The sequence below is a fragment of the Lissotriton helveticus genome, chromosome 1_2, assembly GCF_964261635.1.
Source record: "Lissotriton helveticus chromosome 1_2, aLisHel1.1, whole genome shotgun sequence".
In the NCBI taxonomy this organism is placed as follows: domain Eukaryota; kingdom Metazoa; phylum Chordata; class Amphibia; order Caudata; family Salamandridae; genus Lissotriton; species Lissotriton helveticus.
This window is the reverse complement of record NC_136058.1, coordinates 378,721,986-378,739,023: the sequence shown is the minus strand read 5'-3', so window position 1 is coordinate 378,739,023 and position 17,038 is coordinate 378,721,986. Positions and strand designations below refer to the sequence as shown.

General features: G+C 42.2%; 1 protein-coding gene across 1 annotated transcript in view; it reads right to left on the bottom strand.

The window, feature by feature from the left end:
* The window catches only part of LOC144806071 (uncharacterized), a 221,790-nt gene extending 214,133 nt beyond the window's left edge, over window positions 1-7,657 (bottom strand). The window contains exon 1 of the mRNA XM_078672516.1: window positions 6,155-7,657. Coding sequence (XP_078528642.1) covers window positions 6,155-6,738 — 584 coding nt within the window. The 5' untranslated portion in view covers window positions 6,739-7,657. The remainder of the gene's footprint in view (window positions 1-6,154) is intronic.
* Window positions 7,658-17,038: the final 9,381 nt, after the last annotated feature.

Sequence of the window (17,038 nt, the reverse complement as noted above, 5' to 3'; positions counted from 1 at the left end):
CCGATTACCTCTCACCTAGACTATGCAAACTGCCTATTTTTGAGGCTTCCAGAGTACTTGCTGCAGCATCTTTGGGGGATTGAGTGCCACCACTCGACTTTTGTTGAATATTCCCCAACAGGAATCGTAGTCAGGACTTTTAAAATCTTAATACTGAAAAGAACAACGGTGAGGGTACAAGCACTGTAGCACAGCAAATAACCAAATCTGTAAGTGAATTCCACACTAAATTGTCTTATCTTGATTGGTGATCCGCTCAAAACCCCAAAGAATCCACCGTTCAAAGATCCACAAATTGTCCAATGTAACTCCAACGATTTGAGGGAGCGGATTCCAATTGATATAAATATCACAGGGTCAAAGTTTGTTGATTCCCAAATTCATGCTTTATTACAGTATCAGTCACAAAAATGACGACAGTTTCCACATTCCACTTCAATATTTCCAAATCAATCCAGACTAATCAAAACATCAGACAGCCGACGCGTTTCGTCCGATGACGGACATCATCAGGGCTGTTGAAAAATAAATCAAACAAAGAAAAATATATTACATTTGTTGTAACCATGATATGATTGAACACTTAAATCACAATGCTCCATGACCATTTCTGTAAAATAGATATGCGTTATATTACACCTGCCTACTTAACAATCTGACACAAAGTAATTTTATACATTTGTATCATCCCAAAAAACATATTTCCAGACTTCACAGAGTTTATACAAAATTTCAAGATACTAGGCCTTTAAACAGCTATTCTAAATAACCAATTATTTTCCCAATGTATGTTACAACCATATTAGTCACAATGCCTAGCTTCCAAAAACTATTCACAGATACAATTCTCTTTTGTCAGTGTATATCCCACCAAGTAGCAACAATGCGCAAGACCTGTAATCGAAATATCAAATTAATGTGGATATACATGGTACATGTGGCAAATTTTAATAGACTTACTAGTACTCCTGTGTTTATATTTACAAGGTTGCAGCTTCCTAAATACTCCTAATCCTCCTTAGTGCTAGACCAGATCAGAGGAAACTGATGAATGAGAGTGAATATGCGAACAAACACACTTATGCCCTGAAGTTATACTTGCTATAACTACAAAGCTACACTTTCCGCTTATTGCTACAGCATCAAACTCTTCAATCCTACCCAGTGTTGTCCATATATAAATACCTATACTGTTCCACCATTAGACAAAATCTCACCTATATTCTCAATTCAGTTCATGAAAGGACCTCAACTCCCCTTCCTCCTTCAATATTATGTCTTCTGAAAAAAGACAGTTAATAGATATTAACATACTCCTGCTCATGTACCGTGACATCACAAGCTGCACCCACCAATAACTGCTTACCACTGAAACTGGTATAAAGTTCCAATCCAACGTTAACACCCCTCCAAGTAACTCCTATTAACGGTTACTGCATCTGTGAAAAAATATATGTACCAAACAATATAAATATATTGTGACTAATGGATATCTATAGGACATGCTCAAAACTACCCTGGTACTATTATGATTGGAGAAATTCCTGAATCTCACCTGATCACAACCAATTCCACTTTTCCCAATAGGTTCTGTTGTAAACAAAAAAGTACATAAAGATATTTCAGTTACTATCAGTCCTCTATGAAAACCCTTTAAGAAAGAGTGAGCCACACTTCTCTATCGTCATTCCCCCATTTACCTGAATCCTTTCTCATAAAGTCTTAACGACGGGAAGTCTTCCGTTCGAGGCGACGGGCTGGTCCTTTAGCCTACGTGCAATTCCTACACTCAAATTACCGCTATTTAAACTCCATAGTGACCAATCACTGCCTCCTTCGTTTCGCGCTCAATTTCAATTCTGTTCCCTATCTGGTCCGTTCCAAGTTACTTCCGCTCAAAACACATACTGGCCGCCTATTCTCATCAAGTATTTCCGGTTCCCTTCCCCGTTCATATTTCAGCCAATAACCATTGTCACCCTAACGCGCTCAAGCTTACATGTGTTCCCTATTTGGTCCGTACCCAGTTGCTTCCACTCAAACAGCATAATAGCCGCCTTTGTACAACTAGTCTTTCCGGTTCCCCTCTGCAGCCAATCACCATCGGACTTAAAGCCTGGACCAAGCGCCCTTTCTGGTCCGAGCCAGGTTGTTTACCGCAAGACAAATGTACATTGTCCTTTTTCTATTTAAATGTTATCAGTTACTAATCAGCCATCTCGTCCTCGAAAACCTTTTACTATTAATATATTGTCAATTACTTTATCCACAATCTCATCCTCGAAAACGGGTTGTACTAGATCTGTTCGCTGCATATATAATATATCTTTAATATCTCCTCTCCGAATTCCAACATGTTCAAGTCCTCATCTTATTGGTATCTGCTAAATTCGATCAGGTCGACAACCTATGTATATATTGTTGTACGTTAATATTTACCATCATGAATTAATTTTGCCAGTATCATATTGGTAATATCACGAGGAAGACTCTCCTTCAGACCATAATAACATTCTCTCAAATGGAGAGAATTTTCTTAACAGAACCCTTTGTTTAACTAAAATGGTCAATCCTATCTGCCTACTTATATCGGCAGATAGTCCATCGTTTCGACGCTCCCAAATTTCGCGTGACGTGACCATATATGACCTAATACTCAAACCAAGTCATATTACCGACTATTTATCTAATCCATAATCCTCATAGTTGGGCAAATCAAAGTAAAGTATTTAGGAAGCTGCAACCTTGTAAATACAAACACAGGAGTACTAGTAAGTCTATTAAAATTTGCCACATGTACCATGTATATCCACATTAATTTGATATTTCGATTACAGGTCTTGCGCATTGTTGCTACTTGGTGGGATATACACTGACAAAAGAGAATTGTATCTGTGAATAGTTTTGGAAGGTAGGCATTGTGACTAATATGGTTGTAACATACATTGGGAAAATAATTGGTTATTTAGAATAGCTGTTTAAAGGCCTAGTATCTTGAAATTTTGTATAAAGTCTGTGAAGTCTGGAAATATGTTTTTTTGAATGATACAAATTTATAAAATTACTTCGTGTCAGAGTAATATATTTTTCTTTGTTTGATTTATTTTTCAACAGCCCTGACAGCCCTGTCATCGGACGAAACGCGTAGGCTGTCTGATGTTTTGATTAGTCTGGATTGATTTGGAAATATTGAAGTGGAATGTGGAAACTGTCATAATTTTTGTGACTGATACTGGAATAAAGCATGAATTTGGGAATCAACAAACTTTGACCCTGTGATATTTATATCTATTGGAATCCGCTCCCTCAAATCGTTGGAGTTACATTGGACAACTTTTAAAATCTTAACACTGGCTCCCTGTACACCACGTATCCTATTTAACCCCTTCCATGCTCATGACGGAACGGTTCCGTCATGAGCGTCGGTTGAGCTGTGCTCATGACGGAACCGTTCCGTCATGGTTCCATAAGCTCAATGGAACGTTCAGCACAGCGCGAAAATTCGCGCCGCGCTGAAGCGGTTAAATGTCTCTGTTTACTTTTAGGCCCTTTTATAACGAAGTCCCAGACTATCTAAGGAACAGCATTCAGGCCTAACTTCCTTCCTGTTTCCTTAGATCTTCCATGCAACTGTGGCTGGTGTTATCCTCTGTACGACGTGCTCGCTTTCTTTTTCTTGGCTCCTAAACTTTGGAACACTCTTCAATACAATATTCGTGCTTCACCTAACAAATCGTCATGTAAAAAAACTCTTAAAAATAGATCTGTTTCAGTCAGGTTAACAATCTTCACATTTCTTACACTTATACTCAGCTAACATCGCTGTTACATCTATTAGAGAACTTTGCGCTTTACGTATGACATAGTCATTCACTTATAGAACTACTGGCAGTATTGTTATGCTCCTCTGCGCCAAGTCTTTACCTGCAGCATCCGTTTGCAAAGTAAAACGTTATGCAGATGATACGACTCCGTTTCCTCATGGGGATAATGAGTATTTTAGGAATGAACCCCATTCCTGAGTCAGGACTTCTTGGCGAGATCTTTTTCTGCAGTAAAGTTGTAAGTTCTTCTTCAACTGCTGCTCATATACATTCAGGAGATTTCTTTTTCTGTACTCATAATGGGTATTTAAGTTAGAACCCTTCTAACATTCATTCCATATATATATCTAAGTAGAAGCAATGTTCACGGGTGCTCGGAGGTCTTTTGTCTTCATGAATACTACTGCATGTAATACAGATCTGGAGAAGTCTCAGTTATATTTCACTTACTGATAATCTCCAATTGCAATTCCTGGAATTTAAGGCCTAGTTGCCTCTCTATGACAAGAACTGATAATTTAATTAGGTTTACCTTACAATCATTGCAAATGTTGTTGTTGCTCAAGCACGTATAGTAATGGGCCAATAACATCAATGGTGCATTATAATTAGGGCTCCCAGTTTTATGGTATTTATTTGTTTGTCATTTCCGTCTGTATGCATCCATATTTATTTTTTGGTCATTTTTTCTGTATTTATCCACATAAAGTTTTGCCACAAGCAAAAGACGACGCTACAGCTAGTATTTTTTACATTTATTTAAATTGACAATGCACTCATGCGCTCGGTTGTTATTGGTCAACACAATATATTCATCTGAGAACTTTGCCATTGTAGTACAAGCACATCTGCAATTCACAAGACTTTGAGGACATTGAGGGTCTTTCTGGTTTGTTAATGAAATGAAGACCACTGAAAACCTGTCCAAGCACAAGCACTTATCAGGAGCAAACATGTGTCAGCGCATCTGTATTTCCATCTAAAGCCTTGGTGTCAGGTCCGCAATGCCCATTGGGCTCAAAGGGCTTCAGCTACCCCCCCCCCGTCGTGTGTGTCAGCCCAGGCGGAGACAGCTTCCTGGACACACACACAGACAGTTGTTGCGCTGCCAGCTGACCCAAGTACTTCACAGGTCTTTAGAAGACCATTCACTTTCTTGGGGCCCCTGCATCTCCACTCTGCCTATTGCTGGAAGAATGAGCCCCCTCCCCCTATATGTTTGTCAGCCCCCCCACTGAAATTTGGCTCTTGTTGCGCTTCAGCCTGGTGTTGAGGTTGGTTGAGATGCGTGGAATCCAGGGCGCCTGCCGTAAGCTTGAGCTGCAGGGATCTGCAGGCTGTGGGATTGCAAGGCAATACATGTTATAGGCCTTGATTTCTACAACGCTGTTAACAGAATACCAGGGGGCATGTTCAATGAAAACAAGTGTAAAGTACACGGAATGCAACTCATTTGCATTTAACTATAGGCTGAGAGTTAATTCAAAGCACTCAGATACGTGAGAGAACAGAAAACTTGTAAATGTCAGAGACCAGTAGAGGAGTTAATACGACAAACACATGGCGAGCATTTGGTCCCATCAGATGGAATCTCGTGCACACAAACGAAGAACGACTGACAACTGACATCTCACTACACACTACCGACCCCCTCTTCTTGCCCGCCTCCAATCCCTAGACTCAGATAAGGCAGCCGGCCCTGCCCTGCCCCAACCATCCAAAGGCTGGAATACGTGCTCCACATGCCTCAGTCACTGGGGGTATTTCAGCAGGGAAAAGACTTGTGCAAGTCATAACCAGAGTAACCAGGGGCAACAACCACTCCTGTACATTTGTCAACATCCTGTCACTAAAATGAGAGAGGATTTTCTCAGAGCTCAAAAGTATCAATTACGTGAAATTATGCCACACAGCAAATTTTGCTAGTATTTTGCAATTTTTACATATACATACAGACAAAGGAAAAAGTATTTTCCGTCTGTATTTATATGTAAAAATCAGTTTAAACGGAAAACCGGGAGCCCTAATAATAATTCGTAATAAATTCAATGTACATGTATGATTTGTTCCCATATGCACTCACTGATGGAGACCTGGTCTTGATGACTTCTCAAGCTCCAGTGTATGTTTGCAGATGTGCTTTGAAGCTGGCTGACTGACGTTGACCCTAGACCTACTGCACGTTAAGGTTTTCTACAGTGTGTTCTACGATAGACACTTAAGCTTCATGATTGACTGAACTTGTTTCCGTCTTCACTGTGTGGGTTAACTGGTGCCGCCTTAAGGCAGATGACTGGCAAAAACACATCCCACATTCACTACACATGTACGTTTTTTCTCCTGTGTGAGTTCTCTCATGACGTATTAGCACTGATGAAAGCTGAAAGCTCTTCCCACAATCTTTGCATGTGTATGGTTTTTCTCCTGTATGCGTTAGCTGATGACGCCTTAAGCACGATGACTGACGGAAACTCTTCCCACATTCACCACACTTGAACGGTTTTTCTCCCATGTGTGTTCGCTGATGGATTGTTAGACTTGATGACTCATAATACCTCTTCCCACATTCACTGCATTGGAATGGTCTTTCTCCTGTGTGTGTCCGCTGATGAATCCTTAAGAATGAAAATTCATTAAATCCCTTGCCACATTCACTGCACGTATACGGTTTTTCTCCTGTGTGCCTTTGCCTATGGTGTCTTAGGCCTGTTGAGCAGCTGAAGCAGAGTCCACAGTCACTGCACTTGTATGGTTTTTCTCCTGAGTGTGTTCGCTGGTGGACCTTTAGATTAGAAAGCACATTAAACCTCTTTCCACATTCACTGCATATATATCTTTTTTCTCCTGTGTGTGTTTGGCGATGTCGCTTTAAGTGTGATGATCGGTTAAAACTCGCTCCACACTCACTGCACATGTATGGTTTTTCTCCAGTGTGTATTCGCTGATGGGTTCTTAGGTTTGATGACTGATTAAAGCTTTTGCCACATTCATGGCATGTATATTTTTTTTTCCCCTAAATGGGTTTGTGGGTGGTGCCCAGGATCTGATGAGTGGCTGAAACTCATGACTGTTGATTATTTCTTTCCACTGTACGCTTTTTAACCACTTGGGTCTGGTGGTTTGATAAAGCTCTCGTGACACTGGATACACAACTGTTTTTTCCTTTATTAAGGGTTTTGAGATGATCCTTTAAAGTGCCAAATGACAAACTCATGTCACATTCTTTGTACGTTATTTCTCCTACATCCAATGGCGGGTGAACCCTTTGTCTTGACAATGTTTAAACAATCATCATACATTCACTGCTATTGTACAGTTTTTCTCATGCAGGATATAGTCACCCATGTATGGACAGTTAGGTATCCTATCCAATGTCAGTTCTTCACTCGGCCGAGTAACTTATATATTTTTTCTTATGTATGCTCACTTGTATCATTTTACGGTGGAACTAACACACTTCGTACATTTGCTGTATGTATATGTTTTTTCTCTTAGGGTTAGTGTTTCAGAATTGGCTATAGTGCTTGCAAATACCCCCGGAGGCTGATCAATCTCCATGGTTTAGGAAGAACTAAAGATATTCTGAGAGTCACTGTAAGTATTTGGTACTCAGTATGGGACCTTGTCGATTTCACAGTACTCTTCAATGCTCACTAAGGGTCTTGCTACTGCTTTGATTCCATCATTCTAGGCTCAAGATGGATGCATTTCTTTGATTGGTGTGGTTTAACAGTTTCACTGTCCTTTTTACTTTTGTCCCATCTTGAGTCCTGTGGCACAGAGCAATGGATGTATACATTCACTGGATTGCACGTCTGCTTCATGGGGGCAGAATCTGTTCATATGGGAGTTGTTCTTCTAACAGCGCCGCTCATGTCTGAATTTTAGGCGCTGTCATTTCTAGTTCTTCTTGTAAATTTCGGATGAGAGTCACACACCAAAATATTTTCTTCATCATTTTATAATGTATTCATGTGTCTGCCATCTGTTGGATGCAAAGAGGTGTAAAATTAGAAAACACATAGGTCACATGAAAAGTGGAAACATTATATTGCTGTAACTTTGAAGAAACTGTAAACTACAATGCTAATGAAGTTTAATTACATCTCAATAAACAAATGTAACTTGTTTTTAAAGAACTCTCCACTTTAAAGGTTTTCAAAATACTTTGGACAATGAGCAAGGAATAGAGCTAAAATATTTCTGCTATACCAAACAAGATACAAAATGAGGAAATACACATATCCACCACACAAGAAAAAATCCAGCAGAAAGCAGGTTGTTCTTGAGCTCTGTTCATTCACTGAAAACTCATCAATAAATGGGACATATAGGCTTTTGCAAAATGAACTCCCACCCGACCTAAAATATCTTTTCCATGGGCTTAAACAAGCTCTAAGGGCAAGCCACTGCCATAAGCACACGTTCTATCTTTAGTCAAAGTTCTGAATAATTTTATCCTTTTTATTGATTCATTTGTACTTTTTTCCCCAATTTGAAAGCATGGTATCAAAAATATATCTTTTCATTATACATATGTTAAAAACATGGATCACCAAACATTTGTGAGATATAAAACAAGTTTTCAATTGTACAAATCCAATGCAAGTGTGCTATATTTTTGTTTTCATAGCAAATGACGTACTTTGAAATAAAAATCATCTCTCCACGATTAAACCAAACTTGTATCCTAACCTATCACGCGGGTGCTCACTGCCACACCTCACAAACATGCACCCACTACCCAGCCTCCAACAGCATAGACAGATAAAATCACAAAGCGGATATATCATGACCGTCCATGGTGGTGTTGCCAGCTGGGATACCAGTCACTCTGGTCGACGTACGTTTCGGTGGAACTTTCAACTTTTGTCCACCTTCATCAGGACCACTCTAGTTAAATTGTTACAGGTGAGTGGTTGGGGATCTATGAGCTATCCACTTTATCATTTTAAATCTGGGAAAGGCATCGAACAACCGACATGGTTGATATATAGAAGGTTTGGTGATGTTTTCAATATTTGCTCACGTTTTATGATGTATACATGGGTCAATAGCCTGTCCTGAGTCTGATGACTCATGGGCCACCCAATGGAATGCTTCCAATCTCCAAATTGTGCATGAACGGTGGGCCAACAGAATCTGTCTAAATGTGCCAGTTATCCAATGTGTTGTATTTTAGGCGAAATGCTTTTTAAGTACCGCTTCTCTTGTCTAGACGTTATTACACATTGTGAGTATTACTTAAAGTCATAACTTGCAAATACATTAATAGATTGTATAGCGTGACAGTCCATCCAAAATATATAATAATAGTGCTTCGCAATAATTCCTAGGTAAGGTTGGCATATTTCGGCTTCTCCAATACCTATGGGTGAAACAGATGCTCATCATGGTATCGAAAAGAGGTTTATACTAAGTTTATCGCTACAAGCAGAAATATAGCCAATCTTACCTACGAATTATTGCAAAGCACTATTATTATATATTTTGGATGGCCTGTTACTGTTCGATTGATACCATGCCAGAATTCCATCCCCTGGAGGGCAGACTACTGATGGGGAATTTAGGTGCACACAAGATACGTCAAATCAATCAGACACTGATCACTCATACCCGCACTACCATACATAAAACTAGGGCGGCTTGGGAGGATGACCTACCTGACCTAACAGAAGACGATGGGAGGAGGCCCTCGCCAGCCCTAGTGGCGCGGAGGACTCCCCGCGCTATAGCCTCATCCAGTACAAGTATCTGCACAGTATATATTACACACGCTCGGGTCTCTGGAGGATGGGAGTTATTCAGTCCCCCACATGCCTCCGATGTGGAGAAGTAGAAGGCACTTACACACGGTCTGGGAATGCAAAGCACTACAACCTTTTTGGTGTAAAGTGGCGTTCTGTTTGGGACATGTTCTGTCATGGGACCTTCCACTTGACCGTAGGCTGTTTCTGCTGCACAGTACAGAGGGGCTAGGTGGGAATCATTTCAAACAACATTTGCTCTTCTTGGGCATCACACTCGCCAAAAGGGACATCGTTCAAGCTTGGAAGGGCACCTCTCCCCCAGCAATAGGTGGATGTAAGAAGGCATTAGATAAATGCATGGAAGCAGAGATCGCAGTCTTTCTGGTCCGCGGCTGTCCCCGGAAGCACAACAAAATATGGTCCAGTTGGGCTATATATTGAGGCATCGATTTATCCACCATATCACAATTAGACCCTGCACAAGATTGACAATAAGTCTCTATCTAACCACTACATTACTCAAGACATTTAAAATCATTGTGTATTTATACACATACTTAGACAACCTGTGCCATGTTTCCGTTGCTTTGCCTGCAGTTTTCGCAGGTCAAATGGTTGCGCAAGTTTACTGGTACTGTTGATATGATGTGCCTTCATACTATATGTAATGGGCCTCGGCCCTTGTGTACCATGAAAATGCTAATAAAATTTGTTATGAAAAAAGAAAGAAAAAAAACACCAATCAAGGCCGAAATAATCCTCCCACCTCACACTGATGCACTGCACTGCCCCAGGCGTCCTTACATCATATCCATATTTTTCAAGAGAATTCTCCATTACTTCTGTTTTTCAAACATCAAAATCACTGCGATAAAGGTTTCGTTGTCTTCACTTGCAGTTTATCTAGGATTCCAAAGAAATCTATCCATAAATTGCTATAGAGGCAGAATGTGGCAGAGAGTACCCTACAGAAACAGAAGCACTAGGATCACACCCCTTTACACAGGCTGATGGTAGCAGCACACATTACATTTAAATGTGCATGCCTTGTGAACACAGGGATGTTAGAAGCACACAACACCTTTAACCATTCGCTTTAAAAAATAGCGTCCTACTTACTGGCTACCGTCCAGTTCATGAGCCCCCCTGAAAACAATCCTGAGATGGACAAGCCTGCTCGGCGGCTGCGGCAAGGCTTCAGAGTAGGGTACCTTTGGAGCTATAAAGCAAGCCAATAGCATTCAGGAAGGTCTTCCAACATGGCTTTCTCCACACTAGCTGGGAATTCCTCTCATCTTCAATTGTCTTCTACAGTGCCAAGATGCTCTTCAGAACTGATAGGCGCTATAAACACCAAAAATACGTTGAGCAGTCTAAACCCGAGCTGCAGACTGTTGAGTGGGAAATCAGGAGCTATGCATCAGGGTCACATACATTTCCTGCTTTGGCACACAATGCAAAATGAAATGCCTCTAGGCACTTCCAAAACCTTGACAGACAAGGGAACTCTAACACAGGAAAAGTAACTCTTTTGCCCAGGATCACACAGTCTGGTGAAGTGTGACAAATAGGCTTGGTATCTAGATCTCCTGGTTCTTGAATACATACATTTGCCTAAAACCAACTTTCCTTCCGAGTAAACCACAAGTGAATGTCTAAATGAATCACTGATGCCAACCCAGAGCCTTCAACATTAAATGGCAATGGTTACCAACCATTGGCAATATTTAAAGAATGTTTGGATTACTTCTCCAAAAACATTTTAGCAGGAAACCTTAACCTAAAATGGATCTTATTGTTTACCTGGTAAATCAGTGCTACTGAATAGGTAAACAATAATTATTATCTCCAAAACAAACCTAAGAATAAGATCAGTTGATTTCTTCAGTCAAGAGGTTTAATTCTCTGGTATTTAGTTAACCAAAGGACTATGTATCTGATGTATGTTATCGTACCCTAATTGGCGGTGGGCTCAGAACGCCGCTGCGCTGTCTACAAAACTGACTTTTTTAATTGCTGCTAGAACGCTGCTAAATGTGACACCTTTGTAAACTTTAAATCTTTTTAAATTCAAGAAAAGTGCTCTGTGTTTTTACCTTCACTCCTGGCTCACTCCCAGCGCCCTCACTTCCTGTTTTCTGCACTTCCCTGCAAGTTGGCAGTCTAGTGTTTGGAGAATTGACAGCCGCTGCACAGCAGGGCTGAGTGGTGGGTGTGAGGAGTCCTAGGCTTCTTAAGCAAAATGGAGCAAGCGCGCAGCGGGCGCACCGCAGGCGCGCCAGTCTGCGCCTGTCCGTGCCCGAACGGGACCAGGGACCAGGACCCCTGGCCGTTGCCTTCTATACTCAATAAGGGACCTGTGGCTTCTGAACAAAGGTACGACTCAACTTAATGATGAGGTAGCTACCAAACTAAGATCTATAGGATTGTTAAGACCCTACACTAACTGCCTAACTCACAAAATACACCAGCTGAGATCGACGTGGACTGATAGCTCTCAAGAACTCAGGATTGCTACCCTTAATACCTGGTCACTACAGAAACATAATCTTGAGGTCTTTTCGCTACTTCAAGACGACACTCTGGATGTTCTAGGCATTACTGAAACTTGGCTTGAAGAATCCTCAACCCCAGACCTAGTTGCAACCCTACCCTCAAACTATGCAGCACTCTGCCACAATCGACCCGGCAGCTCCACAGGGGTTGGTGTAGCTTTACTGTACAGCCGTCAAATAAAATCAGAGGTCCTCTGCACTGAAAGCTTTGAGGGGGCTGAGGTGCTAGGGGCCAAGTTTAATTTCAAAACAGCCTGTATAGCTGTCCTAGTAGTCTACTGTCCCCCACATACGCCACCTAGGTTCATTGAACGGTTCACAGAGCTAGTCAATGACATCCGTTCCCGGTACCAAGGTGTGGTGGTGATGGAGGATTTCAATCTCCATTGGGATCAGACAACCAAAGATAGCCAGGCCGTGCAGTTGGAGGAGGCACTAATTGCCCTAAAACTCCTACAATTGGTACACGAGCCATCGCAAAACAAAGGCCACACATTGGACCTGGCCTGGTCCTCCCTCCCTTCCACCAGCCCCATAAGTATTAGCCCCTGCCCCAGGTCCGCCTACTACTTACTTAGCGGCCGGTTCCCACATCCTAAGAAAACAGCCAGTCATCCCCCAGACTGGAAAGTGTTGCGGAGTTGGAAGCAAATCAGCACCGATGACCTGGCTACTACCCTACAGGAATCAGCGTCTCCCACACTGCAACAGGGAAATCTCGATGCAGGAAGCATGGCGCTGACAGAAAAGTTAGGGAATGCAATTGATAAGGTAGCTCCGACACACAATGCCAGAATCATGGATAAGGGCAAGTGGGGCCCTTGGTTCAACGACGCCCTAAGAACCCTGAAACAAACCCTCCGCCAAAGCGAAAGAGCCTGGCGGAAAGCTTATGACCCTTGCGCCCGGCGTGAATATTGTGCTGCGTTCACAGCCTATAAAAAAGCAATTCTATCACGTAAAGCAGAATTTTATGAGTTTAAAATCACTGCCGCGGAAAATAAGCAAAAAGAGACCTTTCGAATCTTGAAAGAATTGAGACAAGTCAAGGAACAGAAACCTCCTTCTGCCCGGAAGACTGCAATACCTTCCAGTCTTTCTTTGAAACGAAAGTCAAAGATTTAATAATGGAAATCCACTGCACCCCCAAGTTTCCTTGCACTTTGGCACCTACACCACCTCCTCCCACTTTCACTGAACCCCTCACCACCTTTCCTATTCTCACGCACAACTCCCTGTCCCACTTAATAGGGAAGGTGAAATCAGGGTCTCCGGCTGACCCCTGCCCGCCCAGGATCTTCAAGATGGCACTTCCTAGAATAGAAAATGAGGTACTTTCACTCCTCAATCAATCCCTTGCCACTGGACACGTCCCCTCCAACATTAAGGAAGCACGCGTCATTCAGCTTTTGAAAAAGCCTGGGGCCAGTACGAAAAACTTGAAAAATTGTAGGCCAATCTCACAGCTCCCGTTCCTCGCAAAGGCACTAGAACAACATGTGCTAAAACTCTGACCAACCATATTGAGAATAACAATCTCCTACAACCTAACCAGGCAGGGTTCAGGGCGCATCACAGCACGGAACTGGTGATGCTGTCTGTTCTAGAAGAACTCAGACTGAGGGCAGACAAGAAAAAACCTTGTGCCCTGGTCCTACTGGACCTATCCGCGGCATTTCATACGGTCAATCATGACCAACTAAAGTCGCGGATTTCGGAGCTAGGGATCCAGGGCACGGCGCTTACCTGGCTTCGCTCTTTCCTTATTGGCCGCTCCCAGAGAATACAACTGATTGATCATGTGTCCGATTTACTCTCGGTGGGGTACCGCAGTGATCGGCACTATCACCACTTCTGTTTAATGCATACCTTCAGCCCCTGATAGCGGCACTGAACCATTTCAAATGTCAAATATACAACTACGCTGATGACACTCAAATTGTCATTCAGATAGACAACTCCACGTCAGCCCATACAAGATTCCAAAATATTTAGAAATTTACTGTTAACTGGATCACAGCCAACTCCCTTAAAATCAACCCTGATAAAACGGAGGTACTGGCCGTCACTTCAGATTCTAATCCGTGGAAAGAGCTCTTTTGGCCACAAGAGGTTGGCGCATACCAGGAGTCGGCCGTGGCTGTAAAAAGTCTAGGTATCAAAATTGATGCCAAGCTCACTATGACCCAGCAGGTATCTACAGTTGTGGGGACATGCACAGGCATACTGAGAGAGCTGCTTAAGCTCGCCCCCTTACTCACCTTCTGATACTATCACGCCTGGATTAAGGCAACTCCTTGTACATTGGCCTTCCGGGTAACCTCCTGACTAGATTGCAGGTGATTATGAACAACTCTGCTAGGCTTATCTTTAGAGCGCCCAGACGAGCGCATGCGTCACCCCTCCTTAAACAATTGCACTGGCTCCTGGTCGGACAGAGAACAAAGTTCAAAGGCCTCTGTATCGCACATAAAGCCCTCTATGGCCAAGCACCCAGCTACATCAAGGACCACCTTGCCAATTACACTCCTAACAGGGCGCTACAGTCCTCCGATGCCAGCCTCTTGGTCTGCCCGCGATTTAACAAGTCCACGAAATGAGGAAGAGCATTCTCCTCATCCATCGCCCACATTTGGAACAACCTGCCGGAGAATGTACGCAAGGAACACGCCTTTCTCCCGTTCAGGGAGAAATTAAACACAGTCCTTTTCGCAATCTGAACCCCCTCTTGCGAATGTTGGATCTTGAACAGCGCTTAGAGACTTAGTGGTGATAACGCGCTTAATAAATAACAATAAACAATAACAATAACAATTGAGATCTGCAATTTGTTTTCACAGGCTTCCTAGCAGATCCTTTCTAAAAATTCCAACTAAAGAATGTATTAAATAGTGTTGTGACCCAAGTTCAAATGACGTGTGTGTAGTTACTACAGGGGTGCTACCAACCCACCCTTTAGTACAGTGGTTCCCAAACTGGGCGCTGTGGCTCCCTGGGGAGCTGCCAAACCTAGCCATTGGAGCCACGCACCAAGCACTTTAATGCATTTAATGTTGAAGGGTAGGTTGGCTTCAGTTAAACTAATTAGACTTAAACGCATGATGTCGATGATTTGTAAGTGACATGCCTAAAGCTGTAAACGTAGGGCTTAATTGATGGCATGTCGAGGGAGATGACCTCCATATTTCACTGGATCCCACATTTCAACACTCCCAAAGTAAGCAGAAGATGTCTGATGTATTTTGTTAGACTCGTTAATTGTTTCGTTTTTTTCCCAAATACATTTTACACCAATGCAAGTTATCAGGGAAGTACAGTTGTCCTGTCTAATAAACACACTATGTATTATTAACTATTGACATTTTGTACTTCAATCATAGGTACTTCCAGTACACATTTCTTTCAGTACACACACATTTCCAGACAGCCCTGCTCCCTGCTTGAGCACAGAGAAGTAAAACACAATATACAGCATAATGCCAAGAAAGAGGGACATTTACATTTTTTTTTTAATATTAAAATTAATAAAATGGAGAAATGTATTTTACTTGCATTGATTTGGAGGCAATTATAGGGAGGAGACAGCAAAGCTCTATGTGGTTTAAAAAATCGTGAGTCACCCTGCTTAGACAGGTGTGTTGGCACAAATGACATGGGTAGAAATGGAAGTGCATGCAAATATTCTTCAAGCGCAGAAACAGTTTGGTAATTGGGCCGACATGCACAGGGGTGCTATCTAGCACTGTAAAGGGAATAAAAAAGTGTGAGAGGGCACTCTAAAAAAGGCATGGGCAAAGAAGTGTAACTAGGAATATTTTAATAGGCGCCACCTTAGTGATACGAAACACCCTGCATATATGATTATAATACGTTCTTTAGCTTCATCCCAATTATTTTCAGGGAGAAAAAATGCAAGTACTTCCGAGGCCGGACTTACATCCCCCACACCATCGAACAAAGTAACAGTGGGGAGCCAAGAGCAGTGGCCAATGGGCCATGGGAGCCGCAATGTCAAAAAACTTTAGGAACCACTGCCTTAGTACATTCATGTTAGATGAACTGTTGATCAGCTTACCCCACCACACACCTTACTGTATTGTATTGCAGCATTTATTGAGCTTTTACTATCCCTATGTGATAGTGACCTTGGTACCAGGGTAGCATGCTACATTGTGTAGGGTGTGTATTTGAAATCATGTGATGGAGCAAGGTTTCGTACGTTGTCTTTGTTTTGATCCTATGTGGGAAGCATGTCCATAGCAGTGTGTTAAGTGATGAAGTGTGAGAGACGGGCGCAGAGGTTTTTTTCTTCAGGATGCCGGTAGATTTACACAGCTCTGCAGGTCCCTTATGGTATTTCATATGATATAGTCTGCTTAGCTGGCTACAGCACTGAGTTATACAGTCTGAGATTTTATGTCTGTCCTGAGCTGATGAGGTTGGAGGAAGAGAGAAGCGGAGATATCTGCTGCGGTTGGCATTTTTATTATCATACCATATTTGAGTGTATTTTGGAGATGCAAAGAAGCAGTCCGATTGTGCAGATATTTGGCGCCTGCAGTGAATAGACTATATTAAAATCCTCCAAAGTAACCAGCAGTGTGTGACAGATCTCTTCAGTAAGACCATGCTTGTTCATTAGGTGATGGCTATTTTTGGGCTGTACAGTGCCTTACAATCATTCACCACCTCCCTCTGTATTGCACATTTTGTGAATTTTCCCTTGAACAGACTCTGCAGAGCACCCCTTAGTGAGTCTCCAGACAAGAAAAATCTTATATCCTCCATGTGCAGTCTTAAGAGTCTTGGTGGCTGCAGCAGCTGCAGAACAAAGGGAGAATGGAGTAAGAGAGCAAAGAAACAAAAGTTGGAAGGGGACAACCGGACCATGCAAAGACACAGCAGCATG